Source organism: Tursiops truncatus, chromosome 13 (genome assembly GCF_011762595.2).
Source record: "Tursiops truncatus isolate mTurTru1 chromosome 13, mTurTru1.mat.Y, whole genome shotgun sequence".
In the NCBI taxonomy this organism is placed as follows: Eukaryota; Metazoa; Chordata; class Mammalia; order Artiodactyla; family Delphinidae; genus Tursiops; species Tursiops truncatus.
The window spans coordinates 34,433,737-34,458,437 of NC_047046.1; the positions used below are offsets into that span (position 1 = coordinate 34,433,737).

Genomic DNA, 24,701 nt, shown 5'->3' on the forward strand with positions numbered 1-24,701 from the left:
ATAAAGGCAGTTAAAATTGGATTTCTTTAAAAAGGGGGAAGAATGAATAGTAGAGGAGTAGGATTGTTAGGAAAACTGGCAGGAGTAAGGGGGAGGTCTAACAACCATATTATTTTCTAGGATTTGCCTCACTACCATTCTTTCTTTATTTTTGGCTGCGCCGCACGTGTGTCTTGTGGGATCTTAGTTCCCTGACCAGGGATTGAACCCGGGCCCTTGGCAATGAAAGTGCAGGTGGAGTCCTAACTACTGGACCGCCAGGGAATTCCCACTACCTTTCTTTAGAAGTTGCAACCAAGGGCTTCCCTAGTGGCGCAGTGGTTAAGAATCCACCTGCCAATGCAGGAGATATGGGTTCAAGCCCTGGTCGGGGAAGATCCTACATGCTGCGGGGCAACTAAGCCTGTGCGCCACAACTACTGAGCCTGTGCTCTAGAGCCTTGGAGCCATAGCTACTGAAGCCCGCGTGCCTAGAGCCCATGCTCTGCAACAAGAGAAGCCACTGCAATGAGAAACCCACGCACAGCAACGAAGACCCAACGCAGCCAAAAATAAATAAATAAATAAAAAATTACAACCAAGACCAACAAAGCTAATTTGGGTAAATAAAGAAATTTTAAACAAGTAAGTTTCTATTATAAAGTTTAATTATGGTTCAGAAAAAATTGAGTGAATAACTTTCTCTGAAAAAATATATCGACTCTTTGTAGACTGCAGTTATTGGGGGAGGGGAAGGTAGGGGTAAGTTAAACTACCCTATTTTCTATTCTGAAAATGACAAAAAGTCCCATTTCCAGTCTGATTATAGAGATGCACGTGCCCCAAATGGTTGAGAATAAATACAACAGAAAGGCAAAAGCTGTAAAGCTAAGGGCATGCAATAGGCTCTAAGAGAAAGTCTCAGAAATACCCAAAGTAGCAACAAGGAAAGTTTGGCTGGAATTTGAAGTTCTTTTCAGTCATCTTTGTCTTTTGCTCCATGTTTAAGGATGCGCGTGAACTCAATGTAATTGAAATTCCCCTTTTTGTCAATAGGTGCTTCTCTGTACAGCTCATCCACTTCCTCATCTGTAAACCGATCTCCCATTGTGGTCAGCAGCTCTCGCAGGTAATCCTCCTGAATGGTGCCTAAAGAGAAAAGAACCAGGGATCAGAAGACACACTACTCTGAGGAGTAATTGCAAGGGGCATCTACACTTGACTAAGCATGGGCTATCTGTTAAGAACTAGAAGCACGCAAATGTATGAAATATGAGGTCCTGACATGCTGAAGTCAGCCTCAGCAGACAGCTGCCTAGAAAATGCCCTGTTGCTTAGTGACATTAACCTGCTCTGCTCTACTGACCTCACCCGACATCCATCTCCTGATCTCAATAACAGTGGCTAAGCCTATGCCTAACCACAAGCCATAAAGTATGATTAAGGAATCTAAGCCTCATGGTTCCTTAAAGTAGCATGGTCACACTTATTCTACGAGTAAATATACTAAAATCATCATAAACATCAATAAAGTGCTTCAGTGGAAAGAATACTGAAGTCTTGAGGTCCAGTTTTAACAAGCTATGTTACTTCAGGCATTTCACTTTACCTCCTTCTTTTTCTTTATATGTAAAATGAGATTAAAAAAAATTTTCTAAACAAATCTAATTTTAGATTCAGTAACAAATATGTTCAGGCCCAGGATGTGCAAAAACACTGAGTAGATATTTGAGCATTAACTACGTTGCAGACACTGGGATAGGCATTGGGGCTACAGTGGTGAGCTGAGAGGAAGGCTTTCTACTCTGGACTTGTGAAAGCAGGGTTCTCATAAAGCCTGACTGCACATAAGAATCATCCAGGGAGCTCAAAACAAAACAACCCCAGAGGCCACCCTTGACTTATTATCTGTTACTGATATTTTAAAAAGGCTCCCCAAGTAAATCCCACGAGCTATCATGACTGAGACCCACTAATGCAGTAATCCAAAGGTAATACATGACCATTCAAGCACAGAAATTTTGAAATTCATAAAGTAAAAAAAGAAAAATCTGACAACTTCCTTGTATGTGAAATTAAGCTAAAACATTGATAATATATTTCCTATGAGTTTAAAGTGTAAGGTCAGTTCACAAAAGAAACTCTAGATTTATGGATTGTTTTTGCTAATTCAATCCTAGATTAAAAAAAAAAAGTTCTCCAAATCTTAGACTTTTAGCTTGTAGAAATAAATCCTCATCTCCAGCCAAGTCATTCAACTATCATGTAAAATCATCATTGACTATGTGCAAGGGACTGTGGTAGGAGCTGGGAGGGGTTACAAGGATGGGAATGGAATGCTGGAAGACACAGCTATTATCCTGGGATCAGGGAGACTGTGATGATTAGAAATAAGCACACGGGCTTCCCTGGTGGCGCAGTGGTTGAGTCCGCCTGCTGAGGCAGGGGACATGGGTTCGTGCCCCGGTCCAGGAAGATCCCACATGCCGCGGAGCGGCTGGGCCCGTGAGCCATGGCCGCTGAGCCTGAGCGTCCAGAGCCTGTGCTCCACAACATGAGAGGCCACAACAGTGAGAGGCCCACGTATAGCAAAAAAAAAAAAAAAAAAAAAAAAAAAAAAAAAAAAAAAAAGAAATAAGCACACAACTAAAGTAGGAGCTCAGGTGGAGTATGTGCCAGTAGAGACATACATAAAATACTTCGGAGGGGAAAGGGAGAACATTTACATTTTCCCAGAGGTCAGGAGAAAATAGTATGAAAACACAGGTAAGGCTCTATAAAGAAAGTGACCATTGAGATGACTTTAAAGAATAAATAAGACACTTTACTCTTTTATGGTTTTATTCCCTTCCACTAAAATAGTAATACCCATTGACTGTAAAAAATTCAATCAATACACAAATGTTTTTAGCAGGAAAAAGGTCTCTTCTGCCTGCCCCTTCCCTACCCCTTCCAGAAATAACTGTTCAGAGTCTTGATTTCAAGGGGAAGGAGGAAGGAGGTGGTATAAGGAGGAAAGGCAGAGGCAGAAATGGTGGAGGTAAGTCAGGGCAACAACGCATGGAGGAGTCTGGAAGGAGGTTAGGAAGAGTTGAGGGTGGTCTACTTGAACAGGCCAAATGAGCAGTCTTGAAAGCCAGAGTGGGGAGACTATGGTTCCATGCCCAAATTATGCTTGGACTGTGTAACCAGAGGGTGTGCCTTCCTTCTCAAAAACTTGCTATGTGAGTTACCCCTTATCGGGCATGTATTTAGTTAACCTTTTGGGTGTCTTTGAGAGTTCACTCTATGCAGGCAGTAAGCTACTATCTCATTTCCTCATTTAATCCTCACAACAACCCTGAGGTAGGTAATATTACTGTCCATCTTACAAATAAGAAAACAGAGGCTGAGAGAAGTTCAGTAACTCGCCTGAAATCACACAGCTATTATGCAGAACAGGATTATGAAACCGGGGCACCTGATTCCAGAGGGAGAGGTTAGATACCAGATCTAAACACTCTCAGAGCTGGAGAGGTACCTGATAAACAAACATAGGATTGTACTGGTATCACCGCCTACGGCAATTTAAACTTTTTCCAAGATTGCTCCAGTAAAAGATATTGGTTTGACACACATTTATTGAGTATCTGACCCTTGTGGAAGTATTCTAGTAAAGGAGGAACATAAGTTTCCTAAAGAAGTTTCAAATATACCTATTAAATTGTAAATTAAGTATTTAAGGGCAGAGGCAGTGAAGTGAGTGACTAACAAGCCATAGGCAAAACCTGTCCCCCCAAATCCCCCAAACCTCAGGTATGGTATAAACCTAAGGGTATTACATGTCATCACATTTCAAGTTATTGTATATTTTAGTTGCCATAACCAAAAATTAAATCACTTGGTAATTAAAGGTTACCTCAGACTTACCAGTTGCTTCTTCATCAAAGCAAGCAAAAGCGTTTCTGATGACATCTTCTGGATCGGTGCCATTTAGCTTTTCACCAAACATCGTGAGAAACATGGTAAAATTTATGGGACCTGGAGCCTCATTCATCATGGCGTCCAGATACTCATCAGTTGGATTTTTCCCTAAACAAAAAAGAGGGTCATAATTTTAAGAGGGTGATAATTACACCACAAAGCGCATCAACAATTCATCATGGTAAACATTTTGACAAGAAAGACGGTCATTTAAACAGTTTGCTATTTGCATTCAAGATAGCAAAACTATTCGGAAAAAAGTCTTCTCAATGAATAGGATCCGTATTAAGAGTGTGGAGACTGTGTGCTGTTCCACTGGATGTCAGGAGGAATAACACTGCTCTCACAATCAAGATCAGTGTTTGCAGTGCATGCACGTACACGGCTGGCCCCCAGCCTAACCCTGAAACTTGGCCAGAAATCTGCAGGTGTTCCGGGGACCCTGCTTTGGGAAACAATGCTCCAGACTTCGAATCTTAGTGAACTGTAACATCATTAGATTGGCTTCACAAAGCATCATTAGATTGGCTTAAGAAATAAATATAAAAGGTGTTATAGAAATTCTATTTGATTTATTAATGTTAAAACTGATCATTACCCAGGGAGGCAAGCATATCATGCAAGTCTTCCTTGTCGATGAAACCATCTCTGTTCTGATCGATCATGTTGAAGGCCTCCTTGAACTCCTGAATCTGTGACTGGTCAAACATGGCGAACACGTTGGAGGTTGCGCGCTGGGGGCGCTTCTTGGTAGTCTTGGTCTTTGCTCTTTTGCTCGACATGGTGGCGGTTAAATCCTAACAAATAAGGGAAATACAAGAAATAACAAAAAGTAAGCTGAACCAACCTTCCTGATACGTTTGAGCCACTTAGAGATGTGTCTAAAGACTATTCCACAGGATAGTATCACTTGGCAAAAATCTCTCTCAACTAATCGATACCATTATGCAGAGAATCACTCTACAAAGAGAAAAACCAGACTCATGCTCTGAGTTCACTCATCCTTAGTAGTTGTGACGAAACTACGACCAACATTAATTCAAAGCTCAGAGCATTATCAACAAGATTTCCTGTCCCCAGTACTACTGGACAGCTGATTAAGGACCAATAACCCAATCTACTAGCTTAATAACAATATAGAAAACAAGAAACAAAAAATGTTGGGTTCTGTACATCAGTGCTATGGAGTACTGAGGGACATTAACTCATCTTCAACAGGTTATCCTTCTGCAGCCCTAGCTGAAACCAGCCTCCCATTCTAAGGTGGACAGAAAGAAGGAAGGAGGATTAACTGATGGGACAGGTCTTCATCTCCTAATCTTACTGCCAAATACCATTCTTCCACTCGCAACTAACATTTCTTATCGCACCCTCACTCCTGGAATCAAAGTACTTCAGGAAAGATATCTGTTAAAAGGCTAACTGAAAAAGTATAGAAAACTCCAAAGGTAATTCATCAATAATTAAGTTTTGTAAATATTTCCACTCTATCTTAACCAATTTGTTGCACAGAGCTAAGCTAAATCACTTGAGGTGACTAAGTCCTCGAAACAAAAACCAGAGCACAATAAAAATTTTTAAAGCACTTTAGTTTTTAAAAAGTTTTAGAAAGCATTTTAAGAGGTACAGAAACTACCTTTGCTCTCTAATCTAAATTTATCCCTGTAAAATTTAAGTTAAAAATAATGTTTAATAATACCTAAGATGAAGAGGTAATTTTCCTTTCAACACAATCTTTAATACTATAAAAGTTTGTTTGAAGTTAAAAATCCCACAGGCTTCAGATAATAAAATTTTACCATACCATCTTTCAGAGCTGAGGTGGCAATGGCAGTCTGCAAAACCTCTAACACACAAGACTGAGACACTGTATTCAGTTATATTCTTTGAAGCAGGTCTAAAATAGGCACTACTGATTTCACTCTCTGACCAGGACAACAATTTTAAAGCTTACGTTCTGAAAACAACATTTAACTATGATGTAGCAAAACACTATGCCCTTACTCTAAAAATAAGTCTGTGGATTGCAAAGAATGAAGTACTACCTAGATGTCAGTACTGCAAAGTGACTTTAGAACACAACGCTCCACATGAGTTTAAAAACTTATTACTTACATTCTTTCCTTGATTACACCACATCAGCCAGGCTAAATTCAATTATGGAAATAATTAGAAAAGCTCTGACTCTGCCTCAGATTTTCTTTTTTTTAAGCTAAATCTGTTCTCAGATTTTAGAAGGAAATTCCACAAAGGAGAGTCACAAATTCCAGTCCATTAAATATAGCACTCCTAGGATACACTGGAATGTGTTGCTGGTAAGATATACTCTACGTGACATAGCAGTTATGATATATACTCTTCCCTAGTTTCCAAGTTTCCTTTAATCACCCTTTTATGAATGCATATTTTCACTCTGTAACACCTCTGGACGCAGTAAATCCCACTATTATCTAAACTATATGGAACTGTAATGTCCCCCTCTATTCTAAATGCAGTTTTAAAAACTACAAGGAGTTATAACATATATGTATTATTCTTCCATCTCTTAAATGGACTCCAGGACTTGGGTTAGCAGTTGAGACCCAATGAGCGGCATATATTTACCAGTCCACGTCTCTTTAATATTTTAGGTATGCCATGTCTTTGCAAAACAAAACACATCTTTAAAAAGTCTGTTTTGTTTGACTACATTATATTCCCCTAATGACGCGCAAATGTCAGTTATTTTAAGAACAAAGAAACTGATGAAAATTATAGGTCAAATGGTTGATAAAACTGATTTTTTTAATCTACAAAACCTCATAGGGCTTCCCTGGTGGCTCAGCGGTTAAGAATCTGCCTGCCAATGCAGGGGACATGGGTTTGAGCCCTGGTCTGAGAAGATCCCACATGCCATGGAGCAACTAAGCCCGTGCGCCACAACTACTGATCCTGCACTCTAGAGCCCACGAGCCACAACTACAGAAGCCTGTGCACCTAGAGCCTGTGCTGTGCAACGAGAAGCCACCGCAATGAGAAGCCCGCACACCACGACGAAGAGTAGCCCCCGCTGGCCACAACTAGAGAAAGCCTACGCACAGCAACGAAGACCTAACACAGCCAAAAATAAATAAATAAAATTATAAAATACAAAACAAAAAAACTCATAATACTCAATTTGGTGCGGGTCCTCTATACACCTTTTTAAAACTTAGTTTGGATTATAAAGTAACACACACCCACTTCTTTAATTTTGATATATTTCCTATTTAGCCTTTTTACAGTTGCTTTTTTTTTAAATAAATAAATTTATTATTTTTGCCAGTGTTGGGTCTTCGTTGCTGCGCACGGGCTTTCTCTAGTTGCGGTTAGTGGGGGCTACTCTTCATTGGGTTGAGTGGCTTCTCATCGCGGTGGCTTCTCTTTGTTGCGAAGCACAGGCTCTAGGTGCGTGGGCTTCAGTAGTTGTGGCACGAGGGCTCAGTAGTTGTGGCCCGTGGGCTCTAGAGTGCAGGCTCAGTAGTTCTGGTGCACGGGCTTAGCTGCTCCACGGCCATGTGAGATCTTCCTGGACCAGGGCTCGAACCCGTGTCTCCTACACTGGGCAGGCGGATTCTTAACCACTGTGCCACCAGGGAAGTCCCCTATTTAGCCTTTTTAAAATCATGCATTCTTTCAATTTGTAAATGCATTCTAACATAGGTTTTAAACATTATAAAGGTTTTTTGGGGGTCAGAACTGACAGTGGTCTCACAGAATTTTTCTTTATCTCATTCGATACTTAACCATCAACCTTTAATATGATCAGCAGAATTACATTCATGTGCATTAAATGTCATGAGTGCTGATTATTATTTAAGAATTAAGAAATGTAAGGTAGGTGTGCTATCTTCAAGGAGCCTAAAATATAGTTGGGGGGGCAACTTTAAAGAAATGAGATGATTGGTTCAACTTATGAAATGAGTCACATAGTTTTCATTCCAGAAGTATGGCTCTCAAGTTAAAACAATGCGTAACAAAAATGAAAAATAACTCAAAGGTGGTACATGATTATCAAATATTGTGAGTTCAGAAAAGATCTTTGTTTCTAAAAGATTTGGGCGGGGGGAGAAGACTGAAAAATCCTAAAAGCTACAAGACATCCTTAGAATTAAGAGACTTAAATGTTAGTCTTAGTTCTAACAAATTAGGGTAGTTAATTCTACCAAAAACTGGTAGTATACCGTTGGGCAAGTTACTACATGGGCCTTTACTTTTTCACGGAGGTTGGATTCTGATCTGTGAGTTTATCTCCCACCAGAAACCCAGATCCTTATAGTGACAGGGAGTTCAGCTTTGCAGTCAGTTATTTCAAAATAAGGAAAGGGTGTTTTTTATTTTCCTCTACCAAACTGAAAGTATGGGTGGAATAAACACTGGCGGAGAGGAAGCCAAATAAGGAACAGTGCTATGATCCGAAGGAGATCATTGATGACAGATACTGTCATTGTCCTCCTTGCTATGATTCTAGTATGCTGTCCACTTTTACCCTCCCCAAACGAGTCAACCTATAACCCTCTGCATGTAACAAGCCTTCAGCAAACACACAACTCTCATGAACTAGGGCAAAATAAAACTGAAAATATTTTATTCATCAATGTAACTATTCTTTATTTAGGGTGGGAAGATTGCCATGAAGGCACCTGAGATTTCCAAGTTATGTCCTCACTCATCCTAAGTTATAGTCTAGAGTCTTTTTTTTTTTTTTGCGCAGTACGCGGGACTCTCACTGTTGTGGCCTCTCCCGTTGCAGAGCACAGGCTCCGGACGCGCAGGCTCAGCGGCCATGGCTCGGGCCCAGCCGCTCCATGGCATGTGGGATCTTCCCGGACCGGGGCACGAACCTGCGTCCCCTGCTTTGGCAGGCGGACTCTCAACCACTGCGCCACCAGGGAAGCCCCTAGAGTCTATTTTTGAAGCATTTAATTTAAGATCTTTGGTGTGAAGGGCTATATGTTGTATGGAACTTGAAAACCCACAGACTCACAGAGGCAACTTCTATTAAATATATAGAAGAGATTCAGTCAAGGAGATTCAGTTTACAGACCTGAAGGAGTATAATCTTGTCTTAATCAGGGAAAGGGAGTGTTGGTGGTAATGAATTTCTAGATTTATCCTTTTAGCTTGATCAAATACGAGGAGAATCATTCAGGGTTATGACAAAAGGAGGGATACAAACTATGTAAGGAAGATGTTAGACTAGATTAAGTGATGGGGGAAATGGAAAATAAAGATCCTCAAAGAGGCTTTCCCCACACATGAAGGGCAACCAGAAGATTTTTCAGAATTTCTAGATACTTTGGTTTCATTTATAAAATGGGATTAATCCATACCAATATTACATTAGATTACTCTAGTTAGAATCCTAGAGTCCAGCGTTTGTAGTGGTAATAAATGGAAACTAAACCTAAGACTTTTTCTACAGGATTAACACTCAAATTGATAGTATTCTGGAAATATGATTATATTCTTTAAGGAAAAACTCCCATTTTAGAAAACACTTCTTAATGTAAGAGCACGTAGTATCTGCTTACCAAATCTACCGTCTCATTTAATCAATGCACTTCTTTTTTCAAAGCTAAGTATATGTAATTTTGGGGGGCTAACCACGGCTTTTTAAAAGTACATTTTCAGGCTGGTGCTTCCGTTCCAACTAAAACAAGTTTTCAATTCCTATGCAAACTTCCGGTAGAAGGTAGGATTAGTTCCCTTAGACTGCCACACCCAAAAAGTTCTCAGTACTTGACAAAGGCAATTCTTTGTCGTGGTTCACTTGCCAGTAAAGCGTCACTTTTTTAAATAAAAAGCTTTTTCTGGTTAAGTTTTATCAAAAGGCTTCCAGAACATGAAACAAATAGTAGTAATCTTAGGAAATATTCACTTTCTTCACCTTTAGATACAAAACTTTTTGCACGTAAGTTAAAATCTCAACCTAACGCTTATTTCTGTTTCAAAGTTCTGTAAAGAACTGATACACTCTTTGATAAACCTATTCAACTACTTTAAAAGGAAAACACTTTGGGAAATTGACTTAACCCCGAGTTTCCACCCAAGAGTAACACGGTATTGTATTTTGGAGTTTTTCTGGAGCCGCAAACTAAACCCCGAACTCCTCTTTGTCCAAATATCACTTAAAAATAAAACTCTAATTACAAAAGTGGACACTGAGCTGAGGAAGTTGCTAATTTGAGGTGGTTATTCCCACTAAACGTAGCCACACAGCTGCAACAACAGATGCAGCGCGGGGGGGGGGGGGTGAGGGGGGCGCACTGGGCACAGTTTTTGCGCAAACTCTCTTGAATCGGGCAAGTTTACGTTATAAACTAAACTTAGTCCCAGAGTCAGCTCCGCTGGGCTCGGGTTTCGCAGGCCTGCTGTCGCTCAAGCTCGCGGCGCCAGCAGAGTAAGCCACACTTCCCGAGCTCCTACTTTGGGCAAAGGAGCGAAGTCGGCGTCTGGGCCGCTTCCGGCCGCGGCCTTCGATGCTGGAGCTGGCACTGGGGCTCAAAACCCGGGAACCGGCTGGTACACCTGCCCAGGTGCGCTCCCGGCGCCGGGGGAGCGCCACTGCACCCCCCCCAAGCCGTCCCGAGGGAATGCGCCCCGAAATGGGCCTCACGCGCCCGACCGCGAGCACCACTCACCCTGCTCAGCCGCGAGAACTCGAACGCTTCAGGGAACCCCTCGCTGCCCTGACTGCCGCTACAAACTCCCTTCCACTCCCAGAGACGCTGCAAACAACTCTTCCGGCCTCCGCTTAGCGGACCGGAAGGAAGCGAGTCACCATTCTCTGCTAACAGTGTGAGCCTGGTTTAATGGAAGGGCGACGGAGCGGGGGAGTTGCCGGTGTGCTCAAAGGGCGCAGTTTTGACCCAGTGCATGGGAAGGACGTGTAAAGCGGGCAACTTAGAACGTAGAAGAAGGTGTAATGGTTCGCCGGGTCTGATGACTGAGTTTTCCTTTTTTTTAATACCTCTTCTTACAATGTAAGCTTTTCTTCCCCCCTTTCCTCTTAGCAAATGGTTGACTCTGTCCTGAGGGTTTGCCCCTCCGCACATTCCAGGGCCCGGCCAGGGGCGGGGCCCAACAGCCCAAGTCCTTGTAGGGAAATCGCGGAGAGGGCTTCGCGGCCCACGTGACTGGCCTTCGCCCCGCCTCAGAAAGTCCCGCCCCTGCCGCCGAGCAGTCGTGTGCCTGCGCGTGTGGCTCACCTCAGGGTGACTCAGGAGGGTTAGAGATCGGCCTGCAGGTCCCCGAGCGGCCCGCGGCTACCGAGAGGAGGCCTTTGGACAAAAGATTTGATCTCTGTGTACCGTGTTATTTTATGAAGAGTCCCGCCCCTCCCCACAGAAGCAAACATTGTTTAGTCCCGAGGGCCCTCAGACAAGAAGCCACTATTTATTCGTCCCAGAAGGATTTCCTCAGGCCACGGGCGGCCGAAGACCTCCTCCCTATTCCAAAACGTTCGCGGTTTTGTTTCCCACCAGAGCCCCTCAGACCCCATGAAGAAGATAGCCTGACTGCGTCCGGCTCGAAAGGAAGACGCGTGACCAGCAGCGAGAGCTTCCTAACTTCGCCCCCGCCTCTGACTGTGGTTCGGGCGTGCGCCTGGTGGAAAGGGGGCCAGAAAGTGGGGCCTATTGTGCTCTGCTCTCCTTGCCCCGGGCCACTTCAGCCAGTGCGTCTTGTTAAAGGAAAGCCCTCCCCCATTGTCTTCCTGCGTCCAGACTCCTGCCCCTTGGAGGAAGGGGTGGGCTGGGGCCAATGCCACTCCAGGGTCATCCTGGCCCCGGGGTCACGTGCCTGGTCTGGCTCACGTGGCCGGAACAGTTCTGAGGTTTGGGGTCGCCCTCGAAAGCGCCCTCACTCGAGTCACCCTGCTGCTGACAAGGAAGGGAAAAGCTGCAGGATAATATACTCGAGATACGAATAAGCTACACCTTCAAGGACCTCAGGAGCATTTCGTCTCTTAACCAATAATATATTCCCAAGTTCACTTGGAGGTAAAGTCACTGAAAAATAAACTGCCCTAATTCTACAGCGTGAGTGAAACGAAGATGATTAGTTTACCAAACAGCCTTGGTAGTGAGAATCACTTGGGGTACTAGTTAAAAATACACAATATTGGGGGCCTCATCTCCAGCCCGCTGAATCAGAATCTTGCAGGGCGGGTCCTGGGAAGCCATCAGTTTAACAGGGGTCCTAAGTGAGTCTTATCACCAAAGGTGGGGACACAGAGCGAGGACAGTTTAGGGTCTAAGACTAGGCAGTGAGGGCACAAACTCCAGGTGGCTGAGTCGGGGGACTGCAGATGGTTCTTGGAGCCTGGCTTGGACCCAGGGCGAGCCGCCTGCAGTGCTCACACCTCCACCTGCCACCAGGGGGCGCTAGAGCCCCCACTGCTGTCATCCCATAAGGCGAAATGGACGGTATAGTTTTCCCCTCAGGGCGGCAGGGAGCAGCAACAGTCTTTTGCTTCTATAGTATCAGATAATTGCTTTGTCTGTCTGCTTTCCTTCCATTCAGTCAACAGGTATTAAACAGCAACTGCATTGCCAGGCACTGTGGTGAGTGCTGTGGTTTATTTGGTTTTTAAAATAGAGCATAGTTTCTACCTTTGGGATAACGGGGAGGGAGTAAAGGCACAGGGAGTTATCAGGGAACAAATGTGGAACAGAAAATTACAGCATAATTTGGTAAGGTTTATAGAAGGAACACAGAGGAGGAAATCAGCCTGTCTGGGGACTTGTGGAAAGTGTCCCTCGGAGGACTACTGAAGAGCTGATTCTAGAAGTCAGTGGGGAAAGAGAGGAGAGGGAGATTCCAGGCAAAGGGAGCAGCCTGCCTGATTGTCTGGAGGTGATCAGAGGGCCTGGCTGACTGAGCACAGGGATTTGTGTGGTCCATGTTCATTCATTAATTTATTCATTCCCCAATTAACTGTGGGTATACAAAGGTTAGCAGTGTGGAAAAATAATATCTTGATAAAATGTTATTCAAATTTCCATCTAACATTTTGATATTAAATTTTAATGATTGGACCCACCACCAAAGACCTCTCACTCTAATATCTCTTCCCTTGTGGACCCTTCGGGAGATCTTTGCCCTCAGGTGACAATCTCCTTTACACCTTGTCATTAAAAGTTTAGAGACCTGGGATGGGTTTCACATTTTCCTTTAGCCTACTGAGTAACCCTGAGGGCAAGTCATTCAACTGATCTGAGAGTCAATTTTCTGATTTGTAAAACAGAGGATAACATCTGTCCTTATTTTGTAGAGTTTTCTGATTAAATGAGTTTATATGAAAGTTTTCACTGAGTACAGTGGCTTTCAAATTTTTGACAACTCACAGAAATTTATATCACTAAGCAATACTTGACTGCCTGTAATACTTTCTAAGATTTCTATTCTTGTCAACGTTATGCCATTTAATTTTTTTAAATGCTCAAGACCTACTACATGTGAATTTATGATCCACTAATGTGGAGGTTCACAACCAGGGGTGACTTTCCCCCAAGGGAACACTTGGCAATGTCTGGAGACAGTTTTGATTTTCATAACCAGGGAGCTGCTACTGGCATCTAGTGTGTAGAGGCCGGGGATGCTGCTAAACACCCCACAATGCACAGGACAGCCCCCTACAACAGAGCATTATTCTGCCAAAAATGTCAGTAGTGCCAAGGCTGGGAAAAACCATGTTTCAGGAACTCAGACTATATAGTATGCAATTATTTGGGGGTGCTGTAATTACACTGAAAGGGCACTATTGCTCCTGCCTCAAGGTAAGGCTCTTTTCCACGCCCCCCCCACCCCGAGATCAGCTCTAAAGAAAGAAAAAAGCACAGAGAGAAAGAAAAGGAACACACAGTTACTATATACCTCTTATGTACTAGGTATTAGTACATAAGCATTTTTATCATTTAATTAGTACATAAGCTTTTTTTTTTTTTTTTTTTTTTTTTGAGGTACGTGGGCCTCTCACTGTTGTGGCCTCTCCTGTTGCGGAGCACAGGCTCCGGATGCGCAGGCTCAGCGGCCATGGCTCACGGGCCCAGCCGCTCTGCCGCATGTGGGATCCTCCCGGACCGGGGCATGAACCCGCGTCCCCTGCATCGGCAGGCGGACTCTCAACCACTGCGCCACCAGGGAAGCTCCATAAGCATTTTTATTAGTACATAAGCATTTAATTAGTACATAAGCATTTTTATCATTTAATTCTTACAATGACCCCGTGAGGTAAGTATTATCACCTCTGTTTCACAGATTAGGAAACCGAGGCTTAAATACTTTAGTGACTTGCACATGTTACCAAAAGACAATAAAAGAACCAGGGTTATAACTCATGTCTCTGCTTGTCCAGGGGTAAGATAGAAGGGCAGAGGCCAGTGTTTCTTGTTCACGAATCCCTAACTCCTAATAAAGGGCCTAATTATCCATGGGTGCCAATAAATATTCAGTAACTGGTTACTTGTTCAAGTGCACATAGCTAGTAAGTGTCCTGACCCAAAGCCCACATTTAATTTTACTATGCTGCGCTCTCTTCTTTGGTCCAAGGAGGGGAACTCCATACCCAAACAACAAAGAAGCATAGCTGAATTGACCCTTGGTGTTTACTACCTAAGTCAATAATTTTGTAATGATCACTTGCAATTTTTATTGCATGTAAGAAATTTTTGAATGTTAAGAGACATGGCTTACGTTCTGGTTTTACCTACATAAGTGGAATTCTAATTCTCTGTACATGAAATAGAATGTAACAATTAGCATTAATTCAGTAAAACAGTAGGAGGAGCTTCTTTCTTTTAAATGAAGTAAAGGTGTTTGAGTTAATCTGTATTTACTTTAAAGTTAATAGCTTAAAAGCGCCAAAACTACAAGTAGTATATTAAAAGGGTATAGAAAATTCTACATAAAGAATTGCATTTAAAAAAAAAATCACAATTATTTCTAAATTCGGGAATGATATTAAAAAAATAATGTGAAGTTGAATTAAGAATATTTGAGGAAAGTTATTACTTCCATACTAGTAAATCTGAAAAAATAAGATCGATAAATGCTTAGGAAAATTAAAATACTAAACAAGATACAAGAAGAGAGAATATGAATAAACCAAACCAAAATAAGAAATAAGAATTACCTAGAAAATAAGTTACTGGGCTCTGGTAATTAACTGAAGAAATGCTGCTCCAACTACTAAAAGACAAAGATTCCTAATATAATATTATGGTTCATAATTTGAAATACATAGCCTAACATAGTTGATTCTAATAATATTTTGTTAATGAATGAGTATAGTGACCAAATTACATTTTCTGAATTAATCTTATGAGGGAAAAATTTTTTTAAAAATACCCCCAAATTAAACTAATACCTAAAACAAAAATTATGATTTAGGCTTGCTACAATTAACTCTTTAGTTTCTTCATCTGGAAAAGAGCATAATAATGGTATTCATGTTATTCAACCATTGTATGGATTAGGTGAGATAGTCCATGTACATTTCTTAGTGAGAAATCGACTTTGGTTGGTTAAGGCACTGAGATTTGGAGTTTGTCGAGCAGTTAACCTAACCTAGCTAATTAATGTACCCATGTTTTGTCTACCTGGCTGGAGGAAACAAGCTGAATGGGCACACTTTAAATAATGACAGCAGACGTCAAGTGGGCCCTTGATGCTACCTAGGTACTCGTGACATTTCTCTATTTCTTTCATGCTCCTAATCTCTTCGATGTCAGTTTTATAACTTCTGTCTTCTCTCACCTTCAACACCTTCCCCCGATCCTTGCTCTCAGTCCATGACCTTGCTTCTGAGTCACTGAGAAAAAAAATGACTCCCGCAAGCTCCCACACCACCCACATTTACCCACCAACCAGCATCTGTCCCCATTTGTTGTCTTCTCACTCCTCTTTTGTTAAATTGAGAGGAACCCTCCTTGCTCCTATGGAAAACCAGTTCTTCCCTTTGCTCACTCATGTCACTCCAACAATTCTGCCCTCCCCAGCGTCATCAGGTTCTCTCTCTCTTTATTGGGTTATTCCCATCAACAAGTAAGCTGTAATGTATCGCATGTATGGCAGGCTCCCCACATCCTAATTCCAGAACCTGTGACTATGTTAGGTTACATAACAGAGGAATTAAGAATGAAATTAAGGTTGCTAATGAGCTGACCTTAAAATAGGGAGTTTATGCTGTGTTATCACGATGGGCACAGTGTAATCACAAGGGTTTAAAAGTAGAAGAAGGAGGCAGAATATGACAATCAGAGGGAGATGTGACCATGGAAGAATGTTCAGAGTGATGTAACATTGCTGGCTTTAAAGATGGAGGAAGGGGGCCAGGAGCCAAGGAATGTGGATGAACTCCAGAAGCTAGAAAAGACGAGGAAACAGATTCTCCCCTAGAGTCTTTAAAAAGGAACATAGTCTTGCTGACAGCCTGATTTTAGCCTAGTGAGACCCAAGTTGGGCTTCTAATCTACACAACTGTAGGAAAATTAAGTTGTATTGTTTTAAACCACTAGGTTTGTGGTAATTTGTTATAGCAGCAATAGAAAACTGCTATAGTATAAACAAACACCAAAAAAAAACCCTCTTTCTGATGCCCTTTCCTCCTCCACCTATTGTCCTGTTTCTTTGTTCCCCTTTATAAAAGTCCTCAGAAGAGTCACCTATACTCACTGGCTCTAGTTCTCTGTTAAACTCACTATAATAAGGCTTATTTTCCCAGCCACTCCACCAACAAGCGCTTATCAAGGTCACCAATGACCTTCATGTCATCATGGCCAATTGCCCGAGTGATCACTCCCTCACCTTTGAAATACTTTCTTCTTTGCTTCCAGGATGCCTCACTCTCCTGGTTTTCCTCCTTCCTTACGGCTACTCTTCAATGTCTTTTGCCAATACCTCCTAATTTCCCTAATCCCTCAGTGTAGCCCAGAACTCAGTGCTTGGCTTTCTTTTCTTTTCTGTCGACACTCCTTCCCTAGCTGATCTTATCTACTTTCATGGCTTTAAATACTACTTAGACACTGATCACTCCCAAGTGTGTATCTCTGGCCAAAACCTCTGCCCTGCACTCCAGACTCACGTATCTAAATATTCACTTGACATTTCCAAGAGGAGGTCTGCCAGGCATCTAAACCTTCAGACTCCAAAACCTGCTCTTCCTGTTGTCTTCTCCAGCTTGGTTAATGGCATTTCAATCCTTTAAGTTGCTCAGGTCAAAAACCTTTGACTCTTCTATGCCACCGCTTTTTCTTTCATGACCTTCATCCAGTCTTTCAGTCCAAGTATCTCCAGGGTCTAGAACAGTTATTAGCACATACCTATTGGTTAAGTCCTTCAAAATATATTGGAATATGACTTAGTCTCACCAACTTTACTACCATTTTAGTGCAAGGTAACCTCTCTCAAGCCTGGATTTTTGCAATAGCCTTCTAACTTGTCTCCTTACTTCCACGTCCCCCTATGTGGTACTTCCACACTGCCAAAGAGTAATCCTTTAAAATGTAAACCAGAACATATTCCCTATTAAGTTCCATGAAGACAGGGTTTTTAGGCTTCTTTGTTTACTGAAGTATCCCCAAGACCTAGAACAGTCATTATTATTAGCACATTACAGGCACTCAGTAAGTAAAAATACATATTGACTGAATGAAGAGCTGGAAAGTAGAATATAAGGGGAAAATGGTAGAACAATGAGGCTAAAGGAGTAAGCAGAGACTGTATCCCAAATGGCCTCTAAGTCATTTTCTGAAGGTCAGTAGGATACCACTGATCTGTCTTAAGTATGGGGTTAATATGAGCAGAATTGTGTTATTTTAAAATTGCTCTGATAGTTCAGAGGAATAGCCTGGGAGAAGGAAGAATCGGGATTTCTGACAGATGACACTGACAATCACTGAAATGAGGAACATGGGGGAGAAGTAGTTTGGAGTGTGGGGTATGGTGACGGTAGGAAATGACAGTTACAGTTTTGGACGTTTTGAGGTAGTGGATTAGAAGACAGCACAGAGGCATTCACTAAAACAGCACAAAGAGACAAGAAGATAAAAGTATAAAAGAGCTGTCAAGAGTCAGGGAGGATATATTTTGACAATCCATTGTATATTTAATGGGAAATCCAGAACAAGATAAAAATGGGAATGATGGGAAACAGTATTAAAAGAGACAACGACTAAGAGTTTCCCAGTATTGAAAGAGAGTCAAAAAATCTTTATTCGCGTTGAAAGTGCACTGAATGTGAAGCAGGAAAAATAGAAATAAATCTATGCCAAGTCACATCACAGTGAAACTTCAGAACATCAAGGGTAAAGGAAAATAGTAAAAACTTCCAGAGAGAAAAGACAAATGGCCTACCATGGAACAATAATTAAACCGGCAGTATGCTTTCCTCCAGCAACGTTACCTGCTGAAGGTGTATTCAAAGTGCTGTGAGAAGAATCACTCACTCCCTACACAATGTGTGTGGAATGGATGAGCAAAATCCTGACACCTCTCTCCAAAGAATTCTGGATGCTGGTCTCTCTAGAAACTCTCAGGTCTAGAGACTGATCTTGCCTCTTATAATTCCTGAGGAGGAACATTAACTAAGGGTCACAAAATTGATTTCACAGTCTTGGAACATGTCCTGAATAGATATTCTGACAACTAATATTCTCAGCCTCTGGGATGTCTGCCAAAATTCTGAGATATCATGAACCTCACGTTTAACGTCCTATTGCGCTCAAAAATATTAGATCATTTTTGATTGTTCTCTGCTTTTTCATGTCTGTTTGACTTGCTTTCCAACTCACTTGTAAACATATCCTATATTAGTTTTACACTAGCTAAGTAGAAGTTTTTCAGTGTATACTTTTTTTTAATTTTTTTTATTTATTTATTTTTTTATTTTTTTTAATTTTTTTTGCGGTACGCGGGCCTCTCACTGTTGCGGCCTCTCCCGTTGCGGAGCACAGGCTCCGGACGCGCAGGCTCAGCGGCCATGGCTCACGGGCCCAGCCGCTCCGCGGCATGTGGGATCCTCCCGGACCGGGGCACGAACCCGTGTCCCTAGCATCGGCAGGCGGACTCTCAACCACTGCGCCACCAGGGAAGCCCTCAGTGTATACTTTTAACAAACTAATGAATTGTTATTGTTATTATATTTACAGAGCTAGGCATTCGGCTACGTGTTTTATTAACTCTCAGTCATTGCCCTGCAGGGTAGTTACCGTCATTTCCATTTTACAGATGAGGAACTTGAAGCTTAGAGAGGTTAATAACCTGCCCAAGGTCATATGCTGGGGAATAGAAAAGGCAGGAGTATTTATTGTTGACACATGCTAATCATTGATAAGAATGACTGTGTTAATAATTTGGAGTGCGAATAGTTACCCCAAATATTGACTTATTTTTTTTGTTCTCCCCAGGAAAAGAGACTCTAAGGTCTTGTGCAGACTTCCTAATTCCACTGAAGTTAGTGCCTTGGGAAAATAACTGATTTACCAGCCATCTGTAAGTGTATTGTAACTTTTGATTCTGAGTTCTTCTTTCTCCTGGAGAAATAATGGTAAATGAAAGTAATTTCTATGGGCAGATTCCATTTCATATAACATGTCAACATTTAACACAGAACACCTCCTTTTGCATTGTCCCTCAAGTGCTGATTCAGTAAAGCATTAAAGCACTGGTCTGGCAGCACTACCCAGGAATCCCTGACAGGTCGACGAGCCAGAGGTCAAGTTTGAAGGGGCTTTCCCAAAGTCAGTATTCTTTGGTGTCTTACTGTGTGTTACGCAATTCATTATTTACTGCTGGACAAAGAAAGAACTATGATAAGAAGGTAGACATACTTCCCAAGAGCACCTTCTTCTGTTTGTATTCCCAGTACCTTGCACAGTGCCAGACATGTCATGTGTGTGCAGTAAACCTACGTTAAAACTGTAAACCTATTTAAGAACTCTGGGCAAAGGTATAGAAAAAAATAAGGGAGATTTAGGAAGTGGTTAAATGATGAATGTAGTCCTGTGTTGAAACTCAACCAGATGAATGTTATCAAACTTCTGTATGGCCTGCTAGGTCCAGAATGAAAAATCTCCTGGGACATAGGTAGTTGAGGTGACCAGATTAGCCACAGACAGGTTAGCTCTTGTTTGGATATATAAGCCAATGAAAATTATTGTCCAAGGCAGGGGATAACAATGAATAAAGTCTTTTATGTTACTATATTAATTCTTGTAGTAATTCTCTCTATTTAGATCCTTTTTAAACATCTTTATTGGAGTATAATTGCTTTACAATGGTGTGTTAGTTTCTGCTGTATTACAAAGTGAATCAGCTATACGTAAACATATATCCCCACATCTCCTCCCTCTTGCGTCTCCCTCCCACCCTCCCTATCCCACCCCTCTAGGTGGTCACAAAGCACCGAGCTGATCTCCCTGTGCTATGCGGCTGCTTCCCACTAGCTATCTATTTTACATTTGGTAGTGTATATATGTTCATGCCACTCTCTCACTTTGTCCCAGCTTACCCTTCCCCCTCCCTGTGTCCCCAAGTCCATTCTCTTCATCTGCGTCTTTATTCCTGTCCTGCCCCTACGTTCTTCAGAACCATTTTTTTTGGATTCAGTAACTTGAGGGATTGACTCTTGTTTCTCTCTCATGGGCCGAATGATTGTTCTCTGAGTGACCTGCTGCTTCTTTAAGAGCATCTACTGTGTTTTCTCTCTACCAACTGCCTTTCGCTGCTAATTTTAGTTTCTGGTCCCTCATAATTTCAGCTTGCCATGGCTTCTCTGACCCCAGATATACCCCTGGCATCTTTTGGTTCAGGCTTTTTTGACTTTTGGTCCTTCTAGTAAGTGTATTGACACTCAGTATTTCCAAAATCAAATTTGTAAGCTAGGAATGTGATTGGCTTGACTCACCTTTTTGGCCCAGGCTATGTATCATAGGTTGCTGCCAGGATATACATCAGTAACCTTTGGGTTTGAAATGACCCGTCACCTGTGGTCATAGAGTAGGAATCACACGGTGCAGAATATCAGCAGATGCTGTGAGCAGAGCAGGCATTAAGTGCTTTCCTGTCCAGGAAAGAGAATGGAGCACTAAAGCCAGATGGAACTGGGTTCAAATCCCAACTCTACTATTTGCTGGCTATGTGACCTTGGGTAACTTGTCTAATGTTATTCTCTGAAACTTAGTTTTCTCATTTATAACTTGGGGATGATAACTGCTTTGTAGGGTTTTTGTAAGAAATAAATAAAATACTATGTGTAAAGCATGATATAGTATCTAGTACACAGGAGGTTTAATGGTAGCTATTTTATCTTATTTAAAATTTTTATTTATTATTATATTAACAGATTAATAATGATCTCAAGAAAAATAATCAATCTCCATGTCAAAGGTCAAAAGAAGCTCATACAAGAGGAAAACCAAATAGCTTATGTTGAAGGAAATGTCTGGCCTCACCATGAATTTTAAAAATGCATTTAAAAATAGCTACGAGATATATTTCACATCTGTTAAACTTGCTGAAATAAAATTGTACGTTCCAATGTTGATGGAGCAATGAAGAAAGGGTGCATTCATATTTGGTAGGTGGCATTATAGATTAGCCTAATGTTCCAAATAGCACTCTCACAAAACATTTCCTTCAATTTGTAGTTCCTTTCTGGGGAAATACTTCCCAAGGAGGTAATTGAAAGGAAAACTTTATTTGTATAAAATATTTATAGCTCCCTTTTTAATTCAGAGGATTTCATCATTTTAGAACCAAAATAGACCTAGGAGATTATTTTTCCTCTAGGGCTGCATATTAGAATCATTTAGGAGCTTTTAGAAACACTCATTCTCCCATGCCCAGAGATTCAGAGTTAATTGTCCTGGAATATGGCCTGAGCCTGAGGATGGTTTAAAAACTCCTCAGGTGATTCTGATGTGTAGCCAGGATGGAGAACCACTCTTCCAATCCCACTCCATTAGGAGAACTATGACAGAACAGAACCAGAGGGGTTAAAAGGCTGCCTCTGAAGGGAACACACACATAGATGTGGTAAAAGAGCTGAGGTGAAAATGAAGATGCTCCTAATTCTTGGTTCTAACTTCTAGTCTTAGTGAATAACTGGAAATATCCATGTGGCCAACACCTAGAGACTAGGTAACAAATTATGGTGAAATAGTACAATGCATTCATCAATTGTTAGACAAAGTAGAACATAGTGTGTACACACTGATGAGAACCAAGTGTGATAATGTTGTGTCCATTGCTGCCCTCATTGAGAGAGTCCCAACCAGGACTGTTGAGTTCCCCCGTGGGAGGGGCACAGGTCTCCCATCATGCTCTTCTCCCCCCACCAGGTGGCCAAGTATTGCATCTCTGTTGAGGGGAATGGGGTTATCAGTGTCCAGGACTGCTGAATGGTGGACTGTCTATGCTGAACAGTGACGAATCAGAAGAATCCATTTTTTAAAATTATGGTGAAATATGCCTAGCATAAAATTTATCACCGTAACCATTTTCAAGTGCACAGTTCAGTGGCATTAAGTACATTCACATTGTTGTGCAGCCATCACCACCATCCATCTCCAGAACTTTTTCATCATGCTCAACTGAAACTTTCTAGCCATTAAACAATGACTCCCCATTTCCTCCACTCTGCCATCCAAGTCTCTGGCAACTACTGTTCTCCCTTGAATTTGACCCCAGTACCTTATATAGGTGGAATCATACAACAGCATTTGTCCATTGTGACTGGCTTCCTTCACTTAGTGTCTCCGAAGTTGAGTTCATTTTTGAAGAAAATTATTCCCTGTCTTTCTCTCTGCTCCCTTGCTCTTTTCATCAAAGGTCCACTTCCTTCCAGGTTGAGGATCACCCCAGCCCTTCTTTTGATCTTTGCTTTCCTGTTCTAGTAACTACCCTGCCTTTTCCCTCTCCTTTTTTCTAGGCTGTCTTATCTAGGGAGCAGGATAGGAAAAGCTAGCTCTGTAAGCTTGTATCTGAAACTACTAGTCTGAAACTGTGATTTGTTGTGTTTTTGCATCTTTGTTTCTGCTTCAGTGTAGACTAGGAGAGGAAAGGGGGCTCTTATGGTATGAAAGAGAAAATAAGGGAACACAGAACACAATTAATTAATACGTGGAGACATGTGCCTGCATCAGATATGAAAATGGTGTCTGCAATATTAAAAGAGGTGAGGAAGCTATAGAATCTTGTCAGAATTGGTTTGTTTTAATTATAAGGGAATATTATGTACTGGTTAACATGTGAACTCTGGATATGGGTTATCTGAATTTGAATCCTTGCTTTAACACATTTTAGCTGTTTGTCCTGGAACAAGTTACTGAACTTCTCTATACTCAGTTTTTCTCATTAATGAAAAAGGTATTATAATAATAGTATCTACTTTATAAATTGTTGTCAGGAATAAAGAAGTTAATACATATAAAGCATTTTTAATACCACCTGGCAAATAGTAAGTACTATATAAGTGTTAGATAGCAATACTTTTTGGTCAGTGTTTTGATACTTCTGTTATCTATTACACCAACTTTGGTTAACTATATAAGGAAAAATAGATTTAAAAATTCAAGGTGACATTATTCATACTAGCCCCAAACTGGACACAATGCAAAGTTGATTCGTTGATGAACAGATAAGCAAAACATGGTGTGTCTTTTAATGAAGTACTTCTCAGCAGTAAAAAGAAGCCATCTGCTGAATCATGCAACAACATGGATGAATCTCAAAAACATCTTACGAGGTTAAAAAAAACACACAAAAGTCTACATATTAGATGATTCCATTTGTATGAAATTTCCAGAAAAGGCTAAACTGTAGGGACAGAAATCAGGTCAGTGGTTGCCTGGGTTGTGGAAGTGACCAAGGGCTGACTGCAAACTGGCATGAGGGAAGTTTTCCAGTGATGGAAGTGTTTTAAAACTGGATTTTGGTGGTGGTTGCACAACTGTATAAATTTACTAAAATTCACTGATCCTTACTCTCAAAATGGATGAACTTTATGGCATGTACAATAAATTTTTCTTCTATAAAACTGTTAAAAAGAAATTAAAAATAAATTGAAACTGGAGATTCACGTCTGTTACTCTTTAGTCTGGTTCTCACTTTAAAAAAAAAAGAAAAAAAGTTATTGCTTTTGTAAAAATAACCTGTGTTGATTGTTGGGAGACAATTCTCCATGGGTCTGTCATGTTTCTGCACATCTTGCAAGAAAGCCTCTGGCTTCCCTTTGTTCCAGGCTATCTTTTCAGGGATGTTTGAAAATAGAGACGGTATCTCCCTCCAGGGCAAAGGCAGGCACACCCCCTCTCCAGTATAATAAAGAGAACGGCTGCCGCTGGAGCAAAGAGCAGGCCTGCTTACTGCTCCTTATAAAATATTCAGGTTCCCTAAGCTCAAAGTTCCACTCTCATAATGCAATCCAGTGTGTGTGCTGGTGTCACCTGGGCCTCTTCCTGTTGCCCTGGGGGAACGGGGCGGGTGGGGTTGTCACACTGGTGAAGAATATGCTGGTGCTTTGGCTTCTGCTATTGCTGTGAGTAGCGAGTCCTTTGACTCTGACCCAGGAGTCCCATGTCTTGTCAGCATCAAGGAAACTGTAGGTTAACTTGTTAGCTTGTAAGCAGGGTAAAAAAGCTTAGTCTTCATAGTTTTTTTGTGTGTATGATAAAATCTACATAACAAAATTTACCATGTTAACCATTTTTAAGTGCACAGTTCAGTGGCATTCAACA

The 24,701-nt window shown here is 41.5% G+C and overlaps 2 protein-coding genes across 4 annotated transcripts in view; one reads left to right on the top strand and one right to left on the bottom strand.

Moving 5' to 3' along the window:
- Window positions 1–625: 625 nt before the first annotated feature.
- Window positions 626–10,751, bottom strand: LOC101333732 (myosin regulatory light polypeptide 9). Its single transcript, XM_004313113.4, has 4 exons — window positions 10,605–10,751; window positions 4,541–4,739; window positions 3,889–4,050; window positions 626–1,128 (listed from the first exon to the last, which is right to left on the bottom strand). The coding sequence occupies exons 2-4, from the start codon at window positions 4,722–4,724 to the stop codon at window positions 956–958; spliced, it is 519 nt and encodes a 172-aa protein (XP_004313161.1). The 5' UTR covers window positions 4,725–4,739; window positions 10,605–10,751; the 3' UTR covers window positions 626–955.
- Window positions 10,752–10,892: 141 nt separating this feature from the next.
- MYOM1 (myomesin 1) overlaps window positions 10,893–24,701 on the top strand; it is a 163,116-nt gene continuing 149,307 nt past the window's right edge. For all 3 annotated transcript variants that reach the window (XM_073790556.1, XM_073790557.1, XM_033837598.2), the window contains exons 1-2: window positions 10,893–11,963; window positions 19,371–19,455. The gene's annotated coding sequence lies outside the window, so the exon portion shown is untranslated. The remainder of the gene's footprint in view (window positions 11,964–19,370; window positions 19,456–24,701) is intronic.

What these genes read in the sequence shown, in the direction of transcription:
- LOC101333732 (XM_004313113.4), bottom strand. Translation starts at nt 4,724, where the DNA reads ATGTCGAGCAAAAGAGCAAAGACCAAGACTACCAAGAAGCGCCCCCAG. An exon ending in TGATATGCTTGCCTCCCTGG is followed by an intron (nt 4,051 to 4,540) that starts GTAATGATCAGT and finishes TTTTTTGTTTAG; the next exon opens with GGAAAAATCCAACTGATGAG. An exon ending in CTTTGATGAAGAAGCAACTG is followed by an intron (nt 1,129 to 3,888) that starts GTAAGTCTGAGG and finishes TTTTCTCTTTAG; the next exon opens with GCACCATTCAGGAGGATTAC.